General features: G+C 41.8%; 1 protein-coding gene across 6 annotated transcripts in view; it reads right to left on the bottom strand.

Annotated features, from left to right (window-relative positions):
* The window catches only part of LOC132378989 (glutamate receptor ionotropic, delta-1-like), an 891,690-nt gene that overhangs the window by 30,192 nt on the left and 834,733 nt on the right, over positions 1 to 26,765 (bottom strand). For all 6 annotated transcript variants that reach the window (XM_059946407.1, XM_059946410.1, XM_059946411.1 and 3 more), the window contains one exon: positions 23,251 to 23,389. In XM_059946407.1, the coding sequence (XP_059802390.1) occupies positions 23,251 to 23,389 (139 nt within the window). The remainder of the gene's footprint in view (positions 1 to 23,250; positions 23,390 to 26,765) is intronic.

The following is a 26,765-nucleotide window of genomic DNA, read 5'->3' as shown; positions in this document are numbered from 1 at the left end:
CCTGGATGGTGAGGATTCTTAATGATGGAAGCCAACTTCTTGAAGATGACTTTTGAAGATGTCCTCAATGTGGGGAGGGTAGTGCCCATGATTGAGCTGGCTGATTCTACAACCCCCTGCAGCTTTTTCTGATCCTGCGCACTGGTGCCTCCATACCAGGGGATGGTGCAGCCAGTCAGAATGCTCTCCACGGTACATCTGTGAAAGTAACACACACAAAATGCTGGAGGAACTCAGTAGGCCAGGCATCATCTATGGAAAAGAGTAAACAGTTAATGTTTTGGGCTGAAACCCTTCATCAGGATATTTCATACATGCTGCCTGGCCTGCTGAGTTTCTGGGAGTGTTGCTTTGATTTCCAGCATCAGCAGATTTTCTCTTGCTTGTATATCTGTAGAAATTTGCTCGAACCTGTCATGACATACCAAATCTCCTTCTATTGCAAAGACCCTACTAAATTTCTACAGGATGTCCTGTGAGAACTCATCAAGACCTCAGACAGCACCTTCCAAATCCATTATTTCTATCAGTTGTGACAAGGACAGCAAAAGCTGAGCACCATCTCCTGGAAGTTACTCTCAAAGCTACACTCTACCCTGACTTGGAAACAGAACACCACTACTTTATCATCTGGCTCAACAGCCTGGGGCTTTCTCCTTAATGGTATCATGGGTACATCCACACCTCAGGGACTGCAGCAATTCAAGAAGGCAGCTCGCTACAACCTTCTCAACAGCAATTAGGAATAGCCAACTAAATGCTTGTTTAGCTCCTGAAGACCTTAACTCTTGAATAAATAAAAAGGGCATATTGAGTAGCTTAGCTAAATTAAGGGTTTAGGTAGTTTGTAGCTAATGTAGAAGCCATTCATGTGCTGTTGCTTTTGTTGACTATGATAAGGCTCTTTAGTTTTGTAATTACCTGGGGAGAGACTGCAGAACTGATACGAGATGCAAATATTGTTCCTTGTTGTAGCTTTTTCTGTGCAGTAACTATGAGTATTTCAGTTGCATGTTACTTAGAATTCTTTTTTAGCATTTATTCATTTAAGGGATATGGGAGTCGCCAGCTAAGCCAGCATTTATTGCTCATCCCTAGTTGCCCTTGAGAAGGTGGTGATGAGTTGCCTTCTTGAACTACCACAGCTCCTGAGGTGTAGGTACACCCACAGTGCTATTAGGGAGGGAATTCCATGACTTTGACCAAGCGGCAATGAAGGAATGGCTATATGTTTCCAAGTCAGGATGGTGAGTGACTTGGGGGGTGGTGTTCCCAGGTATCTCCTGTTCTTGTCCTTCTAGGTGGTAGTGGTCTGGAAGGTGCTGCCTTCGGAACTTTGGTGTGCTGTTGCAGTGCATCTTGTAGATAGTACACACTGCTGCCACTGTTTGTCGATGGTGGAGGGATTGGATGCTTGTGGAAGGGGTAACAAAGTAAAGCTAGCCTAAGCCAGTGTGATCATTCAGGTAGCAAAGACAAGGGGAAATCAGCCACTGGACCTCTGCAGAATCAAGGCAGAGTGAAAAGATCACCTATGGTCTTTATGACTGTGTCAGCTTGACCATAAAATCGATTAAATCAGGTGTGGTCTTTTGGAATACCATTGAACTTTGATTGAGTGGTCTTTGTCTTGAGATTGAGGGATGAAGCTCAATATCCAGATGGAAGAGAAATGTAGGCTTACTCTTATTTGGTGAATCCTGGAAATTGAGGATGATTTGCTTCCACTCTGGCTTAGCCACAATCTCTTCCACAGATGGGGCAATAGATAACTGATACAACAGCTGGGTGGTGTGCAGCCCCTTTTGCCATTTACCAGGCTTTGTACATGCTCCCAATACATGGTTTTGAGCTTCTTAATACTATCCTGAGTGCTTCTGCTTCATTTTTGTTTGTCAATGGGCAGAGATTCATTGGAGTCAGTAGGTATGTTGCTTTGAGCATATCCTTGAATCTCTTCACCCAATAATCTTTGTATTAGAGTGTTGATTTTGGGGGTCTGTAGTTGGGCATGCAAATAACATGGGCTATACTTTAGAGTTGATTGAGTGTAATGCTGCGATGTTAGCCTAGGAGAAGACCCTGATGTCAGTTGGAGGACTCTGTGGAGATATTATTGGAGGTTATCTTCTCAGTGTCTTGGAGTGCCTGCTCTATGTAGTCCAGGTTCCGAAATATTTAGGATGGCAGAGAACACTGCTACACACTAGACCATTAGTTTTTACTGGGTTTGAAATTTTGATTTACAGTTTCCCTTTTCCTCAATTACTAAAATGGTGAACTATGCCTTAGAGGGTGATAGTGAATTTCACAAATTGTTGGGAGGATAGGAAAGAGAAGAACATCCATCACCTGAGCCCCAGAGACTCTACAGACAAAGTGCAGCAAGCTACTCATCAACTATGGCATGAAGTTTTGTGAAGTTCTGTTCTTAATAAACATGATATCTTACACAACTCTTGGTTGCTGCTCATATTGTGTTGCCTAAGGAGAGACAGACTGGAGAACTGGGCCCAGAGTCTGGAAAACCATCCATTAACATAGTCATCTCATTCCACAACCAGAGACTGCATCAAAGATCACTTTATAACATGGAAAGCTTAAAATATATAGATTTTTAAAAACCTAGGTGCACAACCATTGACTCTGCCATGGGGTCTGTGCATTCTGTCAGGCAGGCTGTGGAAAGGGTTTGGCAAACACATTCATGAGTGTGTACATTCCAGTCAATTAGTGTTTCACTGTGGTGGTATTTTACTTCCTTCCTCTTGTTCCATTCTTGTTGAGACTTGACCAAAAGCAGGGCAATGTCAGTGCTCCTTGCTTACCTTTGTGCTGGTTCTGGGAAGAAAAACTACAGTTTAGACTGATGCGATTAAGGAATGGTATTTATTTAGCATTAAGATACTATGGCCATACCACTGTATCGTCATTGTCTTTAGTTTGACAGTTCTAATTAACAGCCCTGTTGGCCTAGCATTTATTGTTTTTTTTCTCTTATTTTCTGCACAACTTCCATTAAAGTAAGTGAACTGTTGATCAACCTCAGTCTCTCTGTCTGCATTTGGGCCATAACCACATAGCCTGTCTACAAGCCTCAATGACATAAAATGGACCAGTAAAAAGAGAACAGCTGACCTCGGCCCTGACATTCATGGACTAGATAGAAGATAAATTACAGTCAGTTGAAGCTGCATTGGGAGAAGTAGCTGTTGCAGTGCGACAGATACTCTCAGATTGACAAGCCCAATCCAAATTGAAGTTTGTGGAGAAGAAACTAAAATCAGTAGAAGCTGGATTGTCTGATGTCTAACACGGAGTGTGACAGCTACTTTCAGAGCAGCAAGCCCAGTCCCGTCAGGAAGGACAGGTGTCAGCCCTTAGACTGACAATTCAGCTACTCACTGCAGACACGTAGAATTAGGCGGCAGTGATTACTGCACTCACTGCTGCAGTTCAGCAGCTTACTTCTGAAAGCCAGAATCATGTACAGCCACTACCACTCTTGCAAATTCAATTAAGCGGCCTTTAGCTATGTCTGTCCTACTCCCAGCATCTTCCAGATTCTCTTCTCCAACAGCCTCTTCAACTTCGGCCGCTAATACTCCGGATCCTGTAACCGTGTCCAGACCGAAACCGAGTATTCCTCCTCCGGGCAGGTACTCTGGTGGCTACGACGCCTGCAGGGATTTTACTGCCCGGTATGAGCTGACTTTCCAAGGCTAGCCTGCTCGATTCAGTGATGACCTGCATGAACTGCCATACATCTCTTAGATGAACCCCACTCAGCAGGTACTCTCTACAAAGCTTTACAGGTACAAGGTTCTCCCTTTGACCAGTCATCCTGTCAATTTATTGTCAAGTTTAAGAGAGTTTTGACCTTCCAGTATGGGTTCTGGAGGCTGCCCACTGACTCCTAGACCTGCACCAAGGTAGAGACATAGTGAGGGACAATATAGTAAAGTTCCACTCGCTTGTGGTGGTGACAGTGTGGAACAGGAATCTCATGGGTATATGTCTGGTTCAAAAATGGAGATTTCTGTCTCAGCAATTGAGTGAAAATATTGGAGTCATGGCCCTGGATTGTCAGCCTGTATGCACCAGCACATTTCACCATTTCACAAAGCCGCTCTGACTTGTACTATAAATCAACCATAATGAACAGCTCTCCTTCTAACTTGTTGATTCGCTTGATCTGCCACTTCGCTGGTTCTCGGCCTTCCTTGGTTACCTTGATTACAATCCATGGATTGATTTTTCCTTGAGGCACTCCAAGAGTAGGGACCGGCATGTCTATCTACCTGTCTGGGCCCAGCTCAAACTCCTGTCCGCTAGTCCCCTCCTATATCAACTGCTAGTGTGGGCCTGTCTGGCATTCTAGCTGAATGTATTGACTTTCTTCAGGCCTTCAGTAAATATAAAGCCATCTTTCTACCTCCACACCGGCCATATGTTTGCACCATTGACCTCTGACCCAGTACTAGTCCTCTCCAGGGCCAGCTCTTTTCTGTCTCTTGTCTTGAAAGAGTGGTCATGGAAGAGTACATAAAGGAGGCATTGGCCTCAGGGTTTATCCATCCGTCGAGCTCACCAGCAGGGCTGGCTTCTTTTTTTTCTGAGCACAAGCTCTGTCCGTGCATTGATTATCAACCCCTAAGCCAGGGCTTCCCTGCTGTGAGCTCAGAAACAACCCATATGTCAGGCTGAAAGGCTTTTCATACCAGGAGAGAAAATCTGGCTGGCATCTAGGGATCTTCTCTTGAAAGTTCAGAGCTGCAAGTTGGCTCCACACTATGTGGGACCATTTGTAGAGGAGAAGGCCTTCAAAAGGGTCTCATATAGATTGAGCCTACCATCATCAGTGAAGAATCACCTGTTGTTCCATGTTTCCCAGCTCAACCCTCCATGCTTTGTGGATGGTACCCTGGTCTATTCTGTGTGGCATCTACTGGTATCTCACTGTGTGTGGGACAGGGTCCAGTATCATGTGGATTGGGCAGGGTATGGGCCAGAGGAATGATCTCGGGTTCCAGCTAATGATATCCTGGGCATGTCTTTCATTCAGGGCTTCCGGCAGGTGCAGGAAAGACGACTACCATTTAGTCTGACACTGCTAAAGGAGCACAATTTCTTTAGTATTATGCTCGTATGGCAGAGCCACTGTATTGGTGTTAGGTTTAGTTTGACAGTTCTAGTTATGTGCCTGTTGGTCTAGCATTTATTGTTTTCTTCCCCCTTATTTTTTGCACAGTTTCCCGTGAACTGTTGATCAACTTCAGTATCTCTCTCCCTCGCTGTACTTGGCCCATAACATCACATACTGTCTCCAGGCTGCAAATACTCTGCAGGACAGAGGGTGGCTCCAATGTCAGAGATGTTGAATTTTGAATCAGACTTTAAGCTGAGGACCCGTCTGTTCTCCCAGGAGAATCCTGTAAACTCCCAATTCCCCAAACTCTTTCTTTTGAACCTTTTCCATTAACTGGAGGCTCTCATGGGAAGTATTGCACTGATAACATGACTCACCAACCATTGCCTTTAATCCTCTTGGACTTGAGACTGATTAATTCATAAATAGAAATAACAGGATTAGAGAAACTAAATACAGGCAGCCCCTTGCATCTCTGTGCCTGACTGGCCCAATGGTTGACTGCGGTATATTCTTATGTAAACTGGAATAGTCATCACACTCAAAGGGGGAAGGGTTTTATAAATATGCATAATCCTTAAAGCAAAACAAAAAGTATGTGTGTTTGTCTTTGGGTATATATGTGAGAGCGTATGTGTGTGTATGAGTGTGTGGGTGGGTGCATGTGTGAGTAAATGCACAAGTGTGTGTGTGTGTGCATATATATTGCAAGTGTGTAGCACAGGGTTGATAATAATTCAAGAGAAAATAATTGCAATTTCTTGCTGATTGAGTAGCATTGATGGGTGGTTCTTCTCTCTCTGATATTTAATATCCTTATATAACAGAGGCTGATCATTGCAGAGAGCTTCCAAAATTCAGTTCAAGCCAAGGCCAATGAGCTGTGGCTATAAATATATTGGAAGTTTAGAAGAAACATGGTGGGATTAAAGTTTATATTTTAGGCTTCAGCTGGGTCTGTGGAGATTCCAGATTGTGAGACAGCTTTGGAATTTGGCTTCATGGACTATTGGCCATGGTCAGCACACTACTCTTAAAAATGTTGCGTGCCGTCCTGGTCACCACACAGTGGATGGGGTGCAGAAGAGATTCATTAGGATGTTGCCTGGATTGGAGAGTTTAGTTGCAAGGAGAGATTGGATAGGCTGGAATTGTTTTCACTTGATTTGCAAGAGGCTGAGGGGTGATCTGATGGAGGTTTATGAAATTATGAGGGGCATGATAGGGCAGATAGCCACAATCTTTCTCAAAGGGAAAAACAAAAGGTATAGGTTTAAACTGAGAGGAAAGTATTTAAAGGATGTCTCATGGCCAAGATTTTCACATAGAGGGTGATGGGTATATCGAACAAGCTGTCAGAGGAGGTGGTTGAGCCAGGTACAATCACAGCACTTAAAAATTGCTTGAACTGGATAGAAAAGGAAAAGGGGCCTAATGGAAGAAAATGGGATTGGTGTAGATAGGCACCTTGGTTGGCATGAATGTGTTGGGCTGAAGGGCTTGCTTCTGTATCTGACTCTCCATATCTATCATTCCTGTAAAGTAAAGTCTGGCACATGGCCCTGAATTCTGATAACCAGAAACATTAACTCTTTCTCTGTCCACAGATACCTGTTCAATACCTTCAGTGTTCTGGGCCTTGTTTAAAATTTCCTACTGTCTAAATTTCAAGGTAAGTTTATGTTGCCATACACTACCGAGAGATTCATTTTCTTGCAGACCAATTCTATGAAAAACTATACAATTAACAGGCAATGATTGACAAGCACCAATGTACAAAAAGAAGACAAAGAGCAAATAAAATGTCCAGCTTCTATCTGCAGGTCCAGGCCGAAGGAGACAATAGGTTACAGATAACTATTTGCTTAACACTTGGAAGAATCATCTCAGTAGAGAAACGGAACTTGAACTGAGGCCACCTGTGGTTACGCTGCTGTTGGCTGGGCAGTGGGCTAATACCACAAATCATTATTTCATTCAATGCATCCTCCCAAGGGATGGCTTACTCATTTTGCTGCAGGCTCAAATGCCTATGCCATCACAGTTCTTTTAGCTTCCTTTAATGGAAGCTGGAAAATAGATGAGATGGATGGCTTTAACACAATGGCTTTTCAATATTCTATTCATTTAAACAGAATATTGAATGTCTACAGTTTTTTTAAACAGTAAGTTACAATGTTATCTTCTTTTGTATTCAAGCAGAAGAATTTTATCTTTGACCTATTCCATACTCTAATACGTAATTGAGCAAGTGTACAGTTAATTTATTTTTGAGCTTGTTCTTTATTCTGACCTCTCTGTGAGAATTGTACTTAGATTGATTTCAATCAGCTTCTAGTAGCTGAGCTTCATTGCTAAAATAAACCTAGGGCAATTTGACAAAGGTTCTAAGCCCCTGGAATCTTTTGTTTATTGTGAGACAGGTGGACTTGACATAAAGGAAAGGGCCTGACAGAAAATATCCATCAGTACTCCCAGCAATTTGTATTTTGCAAAAGTCCTAGTTTGGATATTGGGATTTCGGATGGAGTCAATGAGATAAAATAGATGAGGTGGGTAATGAACAGGTGCATAATTGTTTGAAAATACACAATTAGTGCATGAAGTGTGTTGAATGCTCAGCAATGCTCTTAGAGGAGGAAGCAAACACTCTGAATATACAAGCAAGCTAATTTTTCAGTATTCTTTAAGCATCCAAGCTTGGAGAGAATAAGGCCACTGGTTTAGATCTGCCGAGATCAAAGTTGAGCATTTTTCTCATCTCACATGATGGGTTATCCAAGCTCTACATCAGTTCATTGCAATTGCAAACAGTGAGTATAATAACAGCCATTATGCTGCAGAATCATTTTCATTTGAAGCAGTGGGGTTTCTATAACCAAATGCAGCAATGCGCTTCGCAAAACTACACAATGACTTCTTAGCTTCTAGTGCACATGATAGATAAGGGCACAAAAATAAAAGATAATATAAAAGTATAGAATGCTGGTGTTTAATTTTCATAATCTCTTAGAGCTCACTTCACATATGCAGACTCTGTTGCCATAGCTCTTGTTCCCATTTGTCTTTACCTCCCTCCAAACTAATTTTGAATGCAGACACGGATTCTGCCTGAAGAACTAATGGTTGACTGACAATGCTTTCTGGGCTGGCTATACTTTATTTGGGGATTGTATGATCACAGACATCTTATTCCAGCTCCAATCATACTGTCATATCCAAGATTACTGCCTGACCTATTATTGATCCAGGATTTGACTAGGCTCACAGGTAAGCGTGTAAAAGAAGGAATGAAGTGACAGTCCCAGCAAAAATTAAAAACAAACAAAACAAATCATCTCCAGCTTTGATGATTCTGCCTGGAGATATTCCCCTAAAATGAGCCAGAACAAGTTTTCACTCCCACATCATTAACAAATGAATGTACTGTGGAAAATTAAAGAACAACACAGAACCCTTTACTGCAACATAAATAAACCAAGCCAAAGGCAGCTGGAGGAACTCAGAGTCAGGAAGCATCTGTAGAGGAACGTGGACTGATCATGTTTTGGGTCAAGACATCCCAACATCTGAACTCTCTGGCTGTCTCAGACCTAGGGCAATTTCTGGCTGTGGCCCTTCCTCCCAGCCCTTGTCCATCTGTACACCTCTCTGTTACACAAACAGTGGTCATTCCTTTTGGCCATGACTGTTAGCATTCCCTTTCAGTCATTCATCCCATATCCCACACTATCCCTCAGTGTTGACGGGTTCTACTTCCATCTTGGAAAACTGCATTGCTATTCAGTGGAGTGGAGAACTTTTGAGCAAAACCTTCATTTTACTGGGACATTGCAATGTCTATCTACAGCTGGCATTATGATCAGTGGAACTTGTTATATATTGGGGAGAGGAGCAATCCTGATAGATGGACTGGGGTGGATGTTGGCCACATTCTGAATGACACTGGAGAGGTCGATGTTGGCTCGAACAGGATGCAGGTGGGCATTTGCTAGAATGAAACTGAGGGTCTAGAGTGACGCTGGCCTGGGCTTCTGCTGTCCTTGGGTGAATGACTGCTGTCTTCAGCCATATGCCTCTGATCAGGAGATTGACATTAAACAATAGCCTGGAGATGCCTTGATTTGAACTCACTTCAATATCCAGAAAGATAGGTAGATCTTTTCTGAAAATCAACAATGAGTGAAATCAGATGACAGTAAAACAAGATTATTGTCCAATGACAAAATCTGAAGCCTTCAGGTTAAACTTCAAAGCTATTGGGTAAATGGAATAGCTTTCAATATTCATAACTCATGCACCCTCATCTAATGTCTCCAGATTATTTCATTCATTAAGATTTTTTTTTGATTTAGGAGCTTCTGTTGTAAGATTCTCATCCTTCTTTTCAAACTTCTCTATCGTCTCACCCTTGCCCATCGCTATACCATTTTCCAACCCTGTAACTTTCTGAGATCTCTGTCTTCCCACAACCCCCAGATCTGACCTTGATTTCAGCCCCAAATCAGCTCCTGAGGCCCTGATATCTGAACATCCTCCCCAAGCACTTTTGCTGCTTTATTCTCTCTCTCTCTGCCTTCAAGGTATTCTTTTCAACCTACCTCTGACCAAGCTTCTGGTTGGTCATCTGACAATCATTCCTGTGAAGCTCTTTACTATGTTAAAAATATTACGTTTTTGCATGTTGCTATTGTCTGTGATTTCCTGGAAAAATTTAGTTTCCACGTTGGCTGGACAGATAATTGAAAGTCGCTGTCCCCTTCCTGAGGATGCATAATATTGGACAGGGAAGCCCATGATTTTGATAAGTTCATGAACCCCACTGGAGCTCTCTTATTCTGGTTATGAGGGCATAACAACATGAGGAAATTAAAAAGAAAAGGGGCAATTGGAATCTTAATGACCTGGAAAATTAAAAATAAAACTTCAAGTGTCCAAGCAATTATGTTTGTTCTTTTTGTCTCAGCCCAGTGAGTTCTGACAAGTTCTGATACCGTTCTGTCCAGTGCTGCAGGGCTTGGCTTCACTTTTTTTAGTGTTTATAATCTAATGGATCAATTCTCTCAGTGTCCTGGGGAGGTCTGAAGTATGTACATTTCCTTCCAAAAGCAAATTAAGTCCCTCTGGCAGCTAGAAATCTGGAGCACAGGGCAGATTCAGCGATGACTGAACAAGACAACCGACGAGGGTATAATTGAGATTCCACTTCTGGAGAATGGAATAACTAACATTGTATCAGCATGAAGGGAATATCATTAGACTGGAAGCAGTGGTGTATGCTAAAGTTGAGATGTGCAATGGGTATGTGCAGCAGAAGGAAAAAGAACAAAGGATAATATATATGTAATAAAGGCCTTGTCAACAAGCAGTATTTGCAAAACTGCTGGAGGAACTCAGCAGGCCAGGAGTGAGTAGTCAATGTTTCAGGCTGAGACCCTTCTTCAGGAGTCAGGAGTTTACTCTTTTCCATAGATGCTGCCTGGCCTGTTAAGTTCCTCCAGCATTTTGTGTGTGTTGCTTTGGATTTCCAGCATCTGCAGATTTTCTTATGTTTGTGAATCCCCAAGTGACTTGCCTTTCATAAAAAGCGAGGGCTGTGGTCCTTAAACACTACTTCACAGCAGGCCCATGGCTCATGAGAGGCAGAGGAGGTGAGGGAATGCCAAGAAAAGTCTGTTGATGATGCATGCAAGCAATCAATGAGTTTGGAGCTGTAATTTCAAAGGTTATCTTCATTCTTTTTTGAAATGGTGTAAGACTTTGAAAGTAAATCTCAATGGGCCTTAACATTCCTTACAATAACTCCTCTATTGCAGTTAGCTGAAAAGTTAGGGAGAAAGTGCTCTAGTAGAAATTGACTGAGAGAAACCTTAGGGAAATCTGAAACAATTAGTTTTAATACACCCCCACCTCTAGCTTGGCACCTCTGTATATTTATAATGATTCATGGTTCCACAGTCTTTGCAAGCTTTGGATTCTGGCTTTGTGCTACCCGGATTTTAACCACTCCTCCAAGGGAGAGAGGGATTCTTTAAGTATTGGCAACATTTGCAAACATTAATCTCAAAGTTCCACTTTTGTCCTTAGTTCAATTCACCTTGTAACAGAATGAAACTGAGAGCTCTGACTGCAGGAACCAATGCCTTACAAAGCCACGGAAATCTGTGGGCTTTGATCTGTACCTAGTAATGTTCTGACTGAGACCACAGTACTGCGTGACAGGGTGGTCCATCCGCCTTCGCCCTGTGAAAGAGGATCTTCAGTCATTTAACATGGATCTCTTGACTCATCGTTTACATTGCTGTACGGAGATGTCTGAAATGTAAGTGTAAGCGACTGGCACATTCCTAAGTGTAGGAGTAAGCCCAAGGGGACATACTCACACCAGTTACAGCAAGAGCTCTGGACTGAGGGACCACATTCTAGGGTCCTGCCACCACAGGGAGACTGGCCTCTCAATTACATCATGGATGTATTGCCTTAGGGAAAAACATGAATGTCTCTAATAGAATGTGTCAGTGACATTCATGTGCTACAATGAAGGTTAGAGAGACGCATATACTTATTGCGTTTACTGTGTATATGTTATGAATAAAGTATATTTTTGAAATGAAAAAAATAATAAATCTGAAAGTCTGTAATTGGTTGTCCAACGTCTGTGAGTGTGTGAATCTGGGGCCAACGACTGGAGGTCCAGAGGCAGTCTGTCCCGGGGTTGGGAACCTGATTTTGTGTGTGTATGTGGGATGGGAAAGGGGCTTGTTTTACAGTTGTTGTCTTGTTTCATTTCGGTGTTGCTTGTGTTGTTCTGCAGAACATGGTGGACACAGTGTGTTGGTGCTGAAATGTGTGGCGATACTTGTGGTCTAGCCCCAGCACAACCTGGGGAATGCTGGTTGTTAACACAAACAATGCATTTCACTGTATGGTTCAATGTACATGTGACAAATAAAGCAGAATCTTAATCTGATATTTAGTCAGTGTGTGTTCAGTGGGGTCAATTACAAGAGATGCATAGTATCAAATCTAGGGACCTTGATGTGCAGCCACCTATTTTCATGAAGCTGCTTCAGATCAGTGGACAGGAAGGAGAAAAGAAGAAGATAATGGGATGGGCCACCAACCTAGCATCCACCTTCCTCTTTTCTTGAAGTTCAGACCCCAACATTCTGTGCTGGGAAATCATTAGTTACCTTATTGAAGGCTCAATTAAGTCTAACAGACCAAACCTAGCATGGGATTTGCGCCACTCACCAACCATCTATTTGCATGAGGCCACATGACCATTGATGTCACTTCCTGACTAACATGGAAACTGTTGGCAACAGTTCTCAGCCCATGGTGGGATATGTCTTCAGACTCAGTTTCCGCACAGAGAAAGGACACAACTGACCAATGTCACCAGAGATTCCATGTCAATCATCTGAGAGGAAGTGAAATTATAAGGTTATTTTCTGACTTCTGTTAATACTCTAGTCTGATATTTTGGGATATTGGGCAAAAGACAGATTTGGGGAAAGTAGGAACACCGCGTAAGTTATTATGACTATGGAAATGTGTGACATTACTGTTCCATTGAGCCTATATCAATTTCTCAAAGGAGAAGTTTTCTTAAGGAGAACGATTTTTTCCTTGTGCTCATTGACACACACTCAAAGTGAACTAAAGTCAGTCATGTACTCGTATGACATGGAAAATACCATTGAAGAGTTGAGACTGATCTTCGTTATGCATGGAATCCTGGTTTAACTTAGTGTCTGACCACAAATGACTTTGCACTTGAGCGTTTCCTACATAGAATTTCCTTCCAATGGGCCATTAGAGAAATCTGGATGAGCTTTTAAAGAAGCCTGGAAAAAGCAAATGTTCTAAGATTGAATAATTGATCAACATACTTAAGTTAGGTAAAACTTCATGAGTGGATTTATTCCGGTGGAGTTGTTAATGCATCATTGTCTTCACACCTGATTGAGTTTGCTATGCTTGAACTCAGAGAAGAGAGCTAAAAAAGGCAGCAACTGAAGCAAAAGGTAATGTTTCAAGGAAAGGATGAATCCTCAGATCAGTGATCAAGAATGAAACTGAGGGGTAGAATTTGATGAAGTCGACCAAATCAGTAGTCTGAGAAGGTACTTAGTTCATATCAGAAATTATGTCAGAAATATCCATTTAGATGAAGTAGAGACAGCGAGAATGTGCCTAAAGACAATGAAGCAAAGCATGATGGTGAACCTATTCCTGACCTCAATAAAAGCTAAGTACAATTAGAAAGTCACAGAAGCCTGTTGAGTCAAACTGTGAGGTTGGACAGTCCAGATACAGGAGTGGAATCAGTACACAAGAAAGTAGATCAAACTGACTCTAGAATCCATTGGACCATCAGAGGCTGAGTACGCTGGGCAAAAGTTAAGTAACTAAGCGGTCTGATTAGAGGATAGAGTGGAATCCACAAACACCTTAAGACTATTTGGCACATCAAGCCTGCACCATTATTCAATCATGGTTGATTATTTTTCAATCCCATTCTCTTGTTTTGTTCCTACAATCCTTAACCCTTTTACCAATTAAGAACCTATCAATTCTTTGCCTTACACACAATACACCAAATAACTTGTCTCCACAGCCTTCTGTGGTAACGAATTCCACAGATTCACCACCCTTGGGCTGAAGAAATTCCTGCTCAGCTCAGTTCTAAGGGAGTGTCTATTTATTTTGAGACTGTGCTCTCGGATCCCAGACTCTTCTACTCCTGGGGTTAACTTCTCCACACCTCCCCTCATTCTTCTGATGTCTATACAGTAGACTCAAAGGCATTAAACACTCCTTATATGTTAAGATAAGCATTTATGTATGTGACATAAGCATGACCTGTTATGTGCTCTTTGCTGTTAGAAGATACATCCTTGGCCAAAGCTTGTGTATCCTGTCCGTTACTTAAATAGAAGTTAGTAGCACTCCAATAGTATCTAAGCTTCACTTCACAATGCATCATAAGATCCTCTAAGTATTTTCAATAGCTCAATAAGACTGCCTCCCATACTTCCAAATTCCAACCAATATTGGCATGCCCCACTCAGCTTTTCTCAAAGGGAAGCCCTCTCAACCCAGCAATCTGCCCAGTAAAGCCTCTGCTCCATTCCATTTAAGACAAGCATAACCTTCCTTGGGCAAGGAAACTTAAACTTCTATAGATCATTGAAAGTAGAGCATGGAACAGTACAGCAAAGGTATGGGCCTTCAGCCCAACGTCCATGCCAAATATGATGACAAATTAAATTAATCCTTTCTTGCTGTACATAGTCCACATTCCTCCATTCCCTATGCATTGGTGTGTCCATCTACGAGCCTATTAAACATCTTTATTGTATCTGCCTCCACTTCCACTATTGGCACCACATTCCAGGTACCCATCACTCTATGTGCAAAAATTTAGTCCTTTATACTTTCCCCTCTCTCTGTAAAGCTATGCCCTTTAGTATTTGATATGTCTATCCTGGAAAATGATTCTGTCTACTCTGTCAATGCCTCTCATAACTTTATATAACATCTCTTTAAAGCTAATAGTCTCTGTATTCTGGTAAATCTCTCCTACATTCTCTCCAAATCCTCCCCATCCTTCCTGTAATGGAAAAACTAGAACTGTACTCAATACTCCAAGTGTGCCTAACCAAAGTTTTATTTACATATCAGCAACTGAGTTTAATAAACAAACCTCTTTCCTCAAAAGGGAAGACACTATTTGGTTTCCTCACTGGTTCCTGTGACTTCAGGCTAACTTTCAGTAATTCCTACAGGAACACTATCTGTTTGAAGATCAACATTCCACCAACAAACCTTAAGATTCAAGATTGTTTAATGTCATTTCCAGTACACAAGTTTAAAGGAGAACAAAATAATTGTTATTTCAGATCTGATGCAGCACACAATGAACGCAATACGATAAAAACACAGTAATAATTTAAAAAAACATAATAAATCTAAATACATAAGATAGCTCATAAGATAGATTAATAGTATGTCCATAAAGTGAGGATAGGCACAAGAGTGTCTGCAAATAAGGTGACTCTGGCAGGAAATGATAAAGTAGTGGTGATGGGGGTGTGGAAAGCTGGGTTAGTGAATGAACGTGTTGATCAGCCTTCCTGTTAGAGAAACGTAGCAATTTTTGAGTCTGGTGGTCCTGGCATAGATGCTACATAAGCTCTTCCCTGAATGGAATGGGCAAACCATCTTTGAGCAGGGTGGGTGTATTTCAAATTGAAGGTTGTCATTAAGGTAATATGCCAGTACCTATGCAGGACACTATTGCCAAATGATTTGAAGCAGCACTTAAATTAAAATATGGCGCTGGGCCAATTATGCTTCCTTCAGATGAATAACCTAATTCAGGCAAAATGCCAACACTAGCCCAAATAAATCAATGATACTTGACACTTTAACATCAGAGCCATTCAGACAGGCTTTACTTGATATGGACTGGGACCAGGATTTTGGTGAATTGAATAACTATAAAGTTTAAATAATAGTTGGGAGTGTTGAGATATGGAGAAATTTGGGATGATAAAGCAACAAGACAAGATTGTAGAACAGAATAGCCCTATGGTTAATGAGTAGGAGTACAATAGACACAGTAATGTCAAAATAATGTGGTAGCAAATAAGGTCAATGGAAGGGAAATGGTTAAAAATCTAAACTAAAGCAACAAACACAAAATGATGACGGAACTGAACAGGTCAGGCAACATCTATGGAAATAAATAAACAGACAATGTTTTGGGCTGAGACCTTTCTTCAGGACTGGAAAGGAGGCAGGAAGAACCCAAAATAAAAAGGTAGGGGGAGAGGAAGGAGAACTAGCTAGAAGGTGATAGGTGAAGGCAGGTGGGTGGAAAAGGTAAAGGGCTGGAGAAGAAGGAATCTGACGAAGGACTGAGAGTGGACCATGGGGGAAAGGGAAGAAGGAGGCACACCAGGGGGAGGTGATTGTCTGGTGAAGAGAAGAGGTAAGAAGCCAGAGTAGGGAATAGAAGAAAAGAGAAGGCATAGGGATTTTTTTTTAACAGAAGGAAAACTCGATGATCATGCCATCAGGTTGGAGGCTACCTGGAAAGAATGTGAGGCATTGACCATCCACCTTGAGAGTGGCCTCATCATGGCAAAAGAGCAGACCATGGACCAACATATCGGAATGGAAATGGGGATAGGACTGGCCACTGGGAAAATCTGCTTTTTGTGTACGGAGCAAAATGCTTGACAAAGCGGTCCTCCAGTTTACGTCGGGTCTCACCAATGTAAAGAGGCTGCATCGAGAGCACCAGGTACAATACATGACCCCAACCAATTCACAGGTCAAGAGTTATCTCACCTGGAAGGACTGTTTGGGACTTGGAATGCAGGTAAGGGAGGAGGTAAATGGGCAAGTGAAGCATTTCTGGCACTTGCAGGGATATGTACTTTTAATCAAAATTAAAGGCTCTTTGCCTGAATGCATGAAGTATTCAAACATGACAAACGATTGAATAGCACAGAGGTAAATGGTGAGAATATAGATGCCATGGAGTGAGAAAAACTGCTGGACCAACACTATAAGCGCAGGACTATGGTGAGACAAGAATATCTGGAAATAGAATCACTTTGGATAAGGAATGGCACAAGAATCAGTAGAAAGAGCAGTTTGCAGGTCCCTGTCAATGGCTATACTTCTGGGCAAAGCATCATTAAAAACTGGGGTTTGTACCAAAGCTAATGCACCAAATATGGGTAACGTTAATCTTCACATAGACTGCACAAGTCAAATTGGTAAGGTTGCTTTGCAGATGAATCCATGCAATACCTTCCATATGGACTCAGTGGCCGTTTTATTCAGTAGCTCTTGTACCTAATAAAGTGGCCACTGAGTGCACAATCTCGGGCTTTGCGGCTGTAGCATATCCACTTTACTGTGTTGTGCATTCAGAAATGCTCTTCTGCACACCACTGTTGTAACGTGGCTATTTGAGTTACTGTCAGCTTGAACCAGTCTGGCCGTTCTCTGACTCCTCTCATTAACAAGGCATTTTCGCCCTCACTGGATGATTTCTGTTTCTCGCACCATTCTCTCTGAACTCAAAGAGACTGTTGTGTGTGAAAATCCCAGGAGATGAGCAGTTTCTGAGATGCTCAAAGCACCCTGTCTGGCACCAACAATTATTCCATGATCAAAGTCACTTAGATCACATCTCTTCCCCATTCCGATGCTTGGTCTGAACAACAGCTGACCATCTTGACCATGTCTGCATGCTTTTTCACATTGAGTTGCTGCCGCATGATTGAATGAGCAGGCGTACAGGTGTATCTAATGAAGTGGCCACCAAGTATAGATCACAGAACACCTGGACCCAGTCTAAGATCAGCCTATTCTTGATCAAGTTGTGCAGGAACGTGGCAACTCATTGCAAGGTTCCCTCTGCACATTTGCTAATTACTTCTATTGAAATCATTCCTTTAAATCTACACTTTATTCTGCCTTCTGTTACTGCAGACTCAAGGGGCCGAATGGTCTACTTCTGCACCTATTGTCTATTGTTTTCCCTTGTACAACCCCAGTACACTGTTGTAATGGAGTGATCTTTATGGATGATATGTAAGACGAAGTTTTTCACCTTTCCTCCACACCTACCGAATATTGAAAGGACTAGACAGGGTGGGTGTGGAGAGGATGTTGCCTTTGGCAGGGGTATCCAGAACTAGAGGGCAGAGCCTCAAAATTGAGGGGTGACCTTTTAGAATAGAGGTAAGGAGGAATTTTTTAGCTAGAGAGTAGTGAACCTGTGGAATGCTCTGCCATAGACCTCAGTGGGGGCAAAATCTGTGGGAATATTTAAGACAGAAATTAATTGTTTTCTGATTGGTCAGGGCATGGAAGAATATGGCGAGAAGGCAGGTGTATGGGTTTGAGTGGGATCTGGGATCAGCCCTGATGGAATGGTGAAGCAGACTTGATGGGCTGAAGGGTGTAATTAAGCTTCTATGTCTGATAAGACAATATTAAACTAATTAACCAATTTAATAAATAGACTTCTAGGCAAAAGTGATCATAGTGTGATTCAGACCGAAAGTTTTGAATTGGACAAAGTTAAAGATGACATTAGACCACAAGATAAACTGTATGTTCATGAGGAATGTAGAAGCATTGTGAATTCTACAACAAACAGTTTACTGGGGGACCTCAGTTTGTAGGAGGGAGGGAATTGTTGATGCTTCAGGTCAAAAACTTGTATCACAATTGAATATTGAAAGGTTTTTTCACACAGACAAAGGCAAGCTAAAAGAAAATGATAAAGGGGTGAAAATAAAATATGTGAATCAACTAGCAAGATATTCTACATGGAAGTAAAGCTGAAGAAAGTAGCAAAACATTGGTTCTTCAGAAGCTGATATAGGAATTAGTAACTATGGGAGAAGAAAATGTCAGAGATGTTAAACAAATATATTGCACCTGCTTTCTCTGAGGAAACATTAATAGGATGCTGAAAGTGGTAGAAAATAGAGGGCAAAATGAAGAGAGGAACTTAATACAATCAATTTTACTCGAGAGAAGTGTTAAGTAAACTTAAAGAACTGAAGACTGAAATTTCCTTGGGTATAGTGAGAGGTAAATGATTGGGCCAGAAGTTAGAAAACAGAAAATAATGTAGAAAAAGTGAGATTATCCACCTTGACTGGAAGAATATAATGACATGAAGTACAAAGAAGTCCTGATATCTCATACAATAAATACTGGAGTTAAGTAAGTAATAGTAATAATTGCTTACTTAAGTAATAAGAAATGGTAAATAATGAAGAAAGTAAACTGAATGATATTTTTTATTGCCAGAGAGATAGGGTGGACACTTAGGGGTCTTTTGCCACAACTTTACAGAGCATTGATGGAACTACTGATGGTCCATAGAAACTTAATAGCATAGCAGAAGGAGGTCAATTTGGCCAATGGGTCCATGTAGGATCCCAGAGTCCAACCCTTTAAACCTGAAAACTATTGTCAATTGATAGTCACTAAACATGGTTTATTACCATGGACAGGTCTTCAGGCTGGAGAGAACTTTGTATCAAATAGAGGGAGAGACATTACCTTCCAAAACATCCAACAGGAAGTGATGGAGACACAAAAGTTCCAGGCAGGCTATCGTGACATGGAGCAGATACTGTCGGTCCCCATTCATATCCCACACTCAAAGTGCTGGTCAGGATGCAGCCTGGAGTCATGCATGGAAATACAAAGTCCCCCAGCCTGCTAAACACTCTCTGCTCATGCCTCAGTGGCTCACTGAACCTCAAGCCATGCAGTGATGATATTTTGACCATTTCATAGTTGCAAGAGTGTCAGTGGAAGGATGAGCCCTCTTCTAGGTTCCTGTTACAGCACTGGGGTGGGCAGGGTTTGTACAGAAGTACTGTCACAAAATCATCCGGACATTCAAATTGGCTCTTTGGCCCATCGTCCATGCTGATTTTCTAGCAATCATTTATACTAGTGGTCGCCAACCCATCGATCTTTGAGACTTTCCCAGTAGATCCCGAAAAAAAAAGAAAAAGAAATACACAAATACTGTTGAGGGATTGTTTCCAGGTTGCGGGGTTTTAGTTCCGTTCTTTCTGCCTAGTGCGCATGTGTGTAGCTCCCCTGCCATGCACTACAGTGTACTTCAGTGGTCCCCAACCACTGGGCCATGAGGAAACGATACGATTTGGCGATATGAAATTATATTCGTCTGCTGCACCTTTCCTGATTCCCTGTCACGCCTACTGTTGAACTTGAATGCACGCAAGGTCATCGTTCACCTAAACCCAGTTATACCCTCGCACCAGGGACCACTGGTTGGCCTTGCGCGGCCGGCGAGAAGTGCTGTTGCTACTGGCCTGGAACGTGGACAGATGGGTGCCGTCTCTAAACCAGTTTAGCACACCGAATGTCTGTGGGGAACCCAGTGCTAAAATATTCGCAGACGACCTAATTCGGGCTCAGGGTTTCGTAAGTAGCAGAGCAGCTACCTCGTTGCGATCTACTGAAACGAACTTTTATTGGCCGATAGATCCTACAAGGGGGTCGGGCATGCGCCCTGTCGCTCATCTCGTTCGCTTGGTCGGTCGCTCTCTCTGGACTGCGACCGCCGAGGCCCCAGCACGGTGACCTCTGGCCCACCCATGACCAGCCGCACCTGGCCAAGGCGCCTGGCAGCAGGCGGGCGGGAAGCTCAAGTTCGGACCCGAAGGCTATCTAATGAGGCACTCAAAACTGCTTCAGTACCTTGAGTGCAAGCACCCTGCACTTAAAGACAAACCCGCTGAGTTTTTTCAGTGGAAAAAACGTGAGCAAGCGGGACAGAAGCTATGTGCTGAGAGCCACGTAAACTAAATTGCGGAATAGACTGGATATAAGGAACTTGCTTCAAGTATCGCTGTATTCTGGTTGTGTTTAAACCACCCCACCCCCCCACCACTGGCCAGTCTGCAAGAATATTGTCAATATTAAACCAGTCCGGGGTGCAAAAAAAGGAGGTGACCCCTGGTGTACATACATTATTTCTACTTCCGGGTTGTGGGGTTTTACTTCCGGTATTTTCTGCCCAGTGTGCATGTGTGTAACTAATCGATTTGGGGTCGATCTTGTCTCACTAAGGCCGAGGTAGGGGATCTTGGGCTTAAAAAGGTTGGTGACCACTAATTTATACCTTAATCCCATTGTTAATATTTTTCCCCACATTCTGATCAACTTTCCCAGATTCTAACACCCATCTACACACTAGGGGCAATTTACAGTGGTCACTTTGCCTACCGACCTGCACATCTTGCGTCATGTGAAGTTTGAGAGGAAGCTGGCTTTCAGACAAGTGTATCCACCAACACTGGACAGGTTTCTGTTCAATTCTGGTCACCTCATTATAGGAAGGGTGGAAGCTATGGAGAGGGTGCAGAGGAGATTTACCAGGATGTTGCCTGGATTGGAGAACAAATCATATCAAGCAAGGTTAGGAGAGCTGGGACTTTTCTCTTGGAGCGTAGAAGAATGAGAGGAGACTTGATTGAGGTCTACAAGATTAAGAGAGGCATAGATAGGGTGGATAGTCAGTACCTGTTTCCCAGGGCACCAATAGCAAACTCCAGAGAGCATATGTACAAAATTAAGGGAGGGAAGTTTAGGGGAGACATCAGGGGTAAGTTTTTTACACAGAGGGTTGTGAGTGCCTGGAATGACTTGCCAGGGATGGTGGTGGAGGCTGAAACATTAGGGGTATTTAAGAGCCTCTTGGACAGGCACATGGATGAAAGAAAAATGGAGGGTTATGGGGTAGTGTGGGTTTAGTGCTTTTTCAAAAGGATTATATGGGTCAGCACAGCATGGAGGGCTGAAGGGCCTATACTGTGCTGTAGTGTTCTACGGTTCTATGGTTTCAGAATCTCTCCCTTCTCATGTATGTAAAAAGAGAGGTTTAAAAGTTTTGAATTAATTTTCCCTCTTACACTTGACCTCTATTACCGGTAACCCTCACACTGATGGCGGATATCGTAACTGAAGATATGGAAGGCGTTCACTGCCTCATGGAAGTGAACTGTCCATTTTGATATTGGCATACTGCCTGTACTGTCAATAACACATCTCTGTCTACAGGTACATAACATGTCATGCCACAATAATCCCTTTTACCACTGATTCCACTTGAGCTCTCATTGCTGGTGACTGGGTTTGAGCAGGGAACCAGAGCCTTCACGGTTGAAGTAAAAAGATTTTTGGAATACAGGGAAGTTAAGAGTTCGGGTTGGGGGGGGGGTGTTGTCGGTGGTGATGTGAGTGAGGTGGAAGAGTGGAGCAGAGGCTACCTATCAGCTCATCCAAGACGTTATTGAATGACCAAGCTGCAACAGCCCAACAACATATTCCAACATATTAACTTTTCATTACTCAGTAAGCAGTTGAAAAACAGTAAAGCTGCTTCCACAGAAGGTAGAAATGTATGAATTATTTATCTGTTACTAAAGACCCAGGATGTAATGTTCCATAGACAGGTAGTTTATCACAAAACTAGAGGTTATTTCTTTGCAGTAAAGTGCTTTCCCCATCTTTTAAATGTCACAGCATCTGGAATGTAGAAGGGTTATTTGAGTGAGTTAGACTTCACATTGTGCATTCCCAAAGGCATAATATATCACATTCCAATAGCCTGCCAGAACAGACATCTCCCTGGCATGCCAGTAAATCAGGTGACTATTGTGCACTCAATTCTGACATTGGTAAGTTTATCTATGATTCATAGAATCTGGAACCAGATTTGAATTCACTGAAAAGGTTCTCTGAGATATTGCTTCCATATGTTGAAAAAAAGAATTTTGCCAGAACTGGAGGGCTTGAGATACGGGGTGAGCTGGCTAGTCTAGGTCTTGATTTCTTGGAACAAATGTTTAAAATCAGAAGAGGCATACATAAGGCAGATGGTAAGTCTTTTCTCCAGGGTAGGAGATTTGAAAAATTGGGAGCATAGGTTTAGGGTGAAAGGGGAAAGAGTTAAAAGGGTCCTGAGAGGCAACTTTCTCTCGCGGGATCTGTCAAAGGGCCTGTATCCATGCTGTTTTGTGTTCTGCCTTTCACTGGCTCAGCTCTTTCTACTCCAGGTCTTGGTGCCCTGGGGAGGCTGGGCTTCTGAGAGTCCCTTCTCCTACCAATCTGAGAAGGGAAAGGATGTTTAACGTTTTCAAACCTTACATGTGCTACAGATCTTTTCAAAGTCTTTCTCGGAGCAATGTTGTTAACATATTTGAATGAAAAAGTAGTTTTGATTCGAGTCAGTTGCAAAGAGAGGGGTGCAGTTGAAAAGCTAAATCCCGAATGGTGGTCTTTTGCTGAAGATGGCGATCACTGATGATGGGTAAACAACAAGGCTGCAGATGTTAAACCCGAGACTGTAATAATCTTCCTTTACTGATAGGTCAGATTACTTAACATGCATTAAACACTGCAAAGTGAAAGAACAGCTTCCACTGTGTCAGATGAGCAAGACCATTTCTGAAATGGAAACAATGGAACACTTTGTCCCTTTCTGTCTCAAAGTTTCCGTTGACATCACTTACTGGATGGAGTTATCCATTCTGGATACGGTCAGGAATGCAGCCAGATTGGCAGTGTATGAAGAACACACGATGAGAGTGAAGAGCCACCAGCTGCCCATCACAATCCGCATGGCAAATGAGTTCAATGGCGAATCTCCACCTGCAACCAAAACATCAAATGAAACCCGACATCACAGGAACGTGTCAAAAAGAAGTGAATGGGATGCATGTTCTCATGAGCCAGCCCCTGAGCCAATAAAATCATGGTCCATCCTGTGATTTACCATTTAAACACATTATTCCCTGATTCTCTCAGCTTCTAAAAACCTTTCAATCCCAGCCTCGAATACAGATACTGATGGAACGTCCCCACTCAGTCTGAGGTAGAAAATTCCAAAGGCTTTAAACCTCTCAGTAAAGAAATGTTTTCTCATCTTGACCTTTATTACTTTCTTATTTTTTTCCCACACTATATTCAGCTGCTGATCTGACTCACAACTTCCAACCTCTATATTATCCCCACAGCTCACTTTCATATCTGTCTCCTACCATCATTGGAGGAGGCATCACATCCTCCTCAGCTGGTTCATTAGTCTGACTGAGGACCTGGTACCATTCTTTGTGGCACTCCTGTAGTAACAGCATGTACCTCTGATAAAAGAAGTTTATTCCCACTCTCCAAGTTTATCTCTTAATTAATCCTTTACTTATGCACTGCATTTCCCCCAACTCTGTGAGCCCTTCTTTTATGTAATTCATTTTCATGAAAAATCTTCAAAAGTGCCTTATAAAAATCTGCATCTTCTGCTCCTCCTTATTGACCCTGTCAGCAACATCCTCATATGGCTGCTATATCTGGCAAATTTGGTTTCATTCATAAAACCACGTTGACTCTCAAAAATCCTACTATGATTTGATAACTCCTCTGTTACAACAGCTCATGAATTCCAGCAGTTTGAAACCAGCCACCATCAGGCAAGCTTGTCTGTAGTCCCCACAACACTCAAATAACAATTTTATAATGCCTGCTCCAGTGGAATTAGAATGTCCCAAAACAGAAATGATGATCACTTATGTATTCATTACTTCAAGTGCCACCTGTTTTAGAACTTGCAGTGCAGGTTAATTTTGGTTTATAGGCTTTATAAGCTTTTAATCCATTAATTTTATATAGTTTTTTTATTTTCTTTTTAGCGACTTCACTTACCTTAAGGTTTCATGTAGTCATTAGATGTTAAGTTCATCATTATTTCTGCCTTTATAAAGATTACATATGCTTTAGACTGCTAAGCAACTGTGAGAAATAACAGGAATTTAAAGAAGGAATTATTTATTAATTTTACCTCTGCAGAATTTCAGATTCCCTTTAATATCTCCCTCACTAACTCCTTTTTAAGCATGTTCTATAACTGTTGAAATGTGACCTTTCTCTGCATGATTGCTGTTGGAAAGGGGATGTGTTGGTTAGTGACATTCATGAAATATATTAATAACTTTATCGCTGATATACTGCTGCTCAGAAGGAAAATAATCAAAATTCACCCTTTGTCTGCGATTGTTCGAATCAATATACACAATTGATGTGTGCCAGTACTGGGTAGTATTGTGCTGTGCCTGGTAGCTTGCAAGTCACGTGTTCCAGCTGTGTGTGCAAAGGTCATGTGCTCTAGCAACACTGAATAGTCAAGGGTTCATTATTATGTGCACCAACATGTTTTAACAATATTATGCTGCATCAAGTGTGTTACACACTAGCTTTGTGTTCCAGTACTGTACACTAGCAGCTTGCTCCTGTATGAAGTACCGGCATTGTGATCCAGCAATGTGAACAAGTACTGTATCCTAGCAGTGTTACTAGTACACTATATTCCAACTGCATACACTATTAAGTGAACAGCAGTGGACAGCTGAATCTTGCTCCAATAATATGCACTAACAGTATTAATCTTGCACCAACCATCTGCGCTACTACAATATGATGGTCCCATGTTGTATGATTCTGTGTCTTGCTGACAATTTTATAAGATTATTAGGAATACTGTATATCTACTATTTATAGAGCAAATTGTTTTAGAAAGTTTGCAGCAGTTTGAACCAGTATATGTACCATCAGTGTGTAGCAATGTTGTTAATGATGCTAGAAGTGAGCTTCAGCATCACGTAGCAGAGTAGTGCACCTATGGGCACTACTGGTATTGTGCTCAGCAGCCATGTGCATTGGTATTGTGTTGCAGTAGTATGAACCAAAATATTGTTCCAATAATGTGCACTTGTGAAACTCATGTTCTCAATATTATTTATTTATTATAATTATTTGTTTTGTTTGTCTTCCTTTGCACTTTGGTTGTTTGTCTAACTTCTTGTGCAGTTTTTAATCAATCCTATTGTATTCCTTTTTTTCTACAGTGAATGCCTGCAAGGAAATGAATCTCAGGGTAGCTCATAGTGACATATACGTGCTTTCAAAATAAATTTACTTTTGAACTTTGATGAACTTTAACAGCACGAAGTAGTAGTGTAACATCAGTGTGTACCAGTACCAGGGCGCGTCTGTTCCGTGCATGAACAAGGTGCATGAACAGCATACATAACTATCACACTCTTACAGTAAGTACACTATAATGAGTCTGCAGTTTGCTGCCTTGCTGCACACCTGCAGTTATTCTATTTCACTTTAATTAATTGTGGAACTTGGAGAACTATCATTAAACTGAGAGATTATGCAATGAAAATTAGATGCAGATTCAAGTCTTCTGAATAACTTAAAGATATAATTCTTTGCCTCTGTGAAAACGTTAGCTACATTCACAATACACAAATTAAATACATTAGTAACATTATCACTAATTTACATCTACCAATTAAGATAATTACAAAATAGACTTATTCTACAACTTAAAAATCTAGCAGATCTGTCTTTGCAAAAATGACTTCTACTATGCTAATAAGATGCATGAATGAAAAGTGGTGTTGGATTCTTTATGAAACTGCCTTGGGATTGTGAATTTAAACAGTTCTCAGTACTCTACTTACTCTGATCAATGAGACCTTCCACAAAGAGTAATTGAAAAACCTAGAATTCATTCCACTGCAGATTAACTTTGTGCCTACAATTAAATTTAGATTGCAAAGAAAAAAAAGTTTGGAAAAATGCACTTATAGCACAGGGTTTGCAGGAGGAGGTCCTGTTACCCATGAAAATGTTTTTTGGTGACTTTGATTAGACGTTTCATCACTGTTTCGAAGAGATGTTTAACAGAAATATCCTGAATGCATTGTGCCACAGGACACTTCAGTGTGATATTATTGATCAGTGAAAGCAAACTGAAACCTATCTTGGACCTTTGATGTCCTTAAGACTAAGCTATGCTGCCTTACTTAACAAAAAATGAGAATGACCATAGCCATTCACTTCACACTGGTAGCCAAGAGAAGAGACCATTCAGCCCCTGCTCCTGAATGTGCTTTCAGAGAGACAACTCGTGTTTGGTTCCACAGCACTCCACCCCACCTACTCTTGTGAGCCTCTCATCCTC

The sequence above is a fragment of the Hypanus sabinus genome, chromosome 21 (genome assembly GCF_030144855.1).
Source record: "Hypanus sabinus isolate sHypSab1 chromosome 21, sHypSab1.hap1, whole genome shotgun sequence".
Classification (NCBI taxonomy): Eukaryota; Metazoa; Chordata; class Chondrichthyes; order Myliobatiformes; family Dasyatidae; genus Hypanus; species Hypanus sabinus.
Note: the sequence above shows the minus strand (reverse complement) of the source record. Positions and strands in the feature narration are given on the sequence as shown.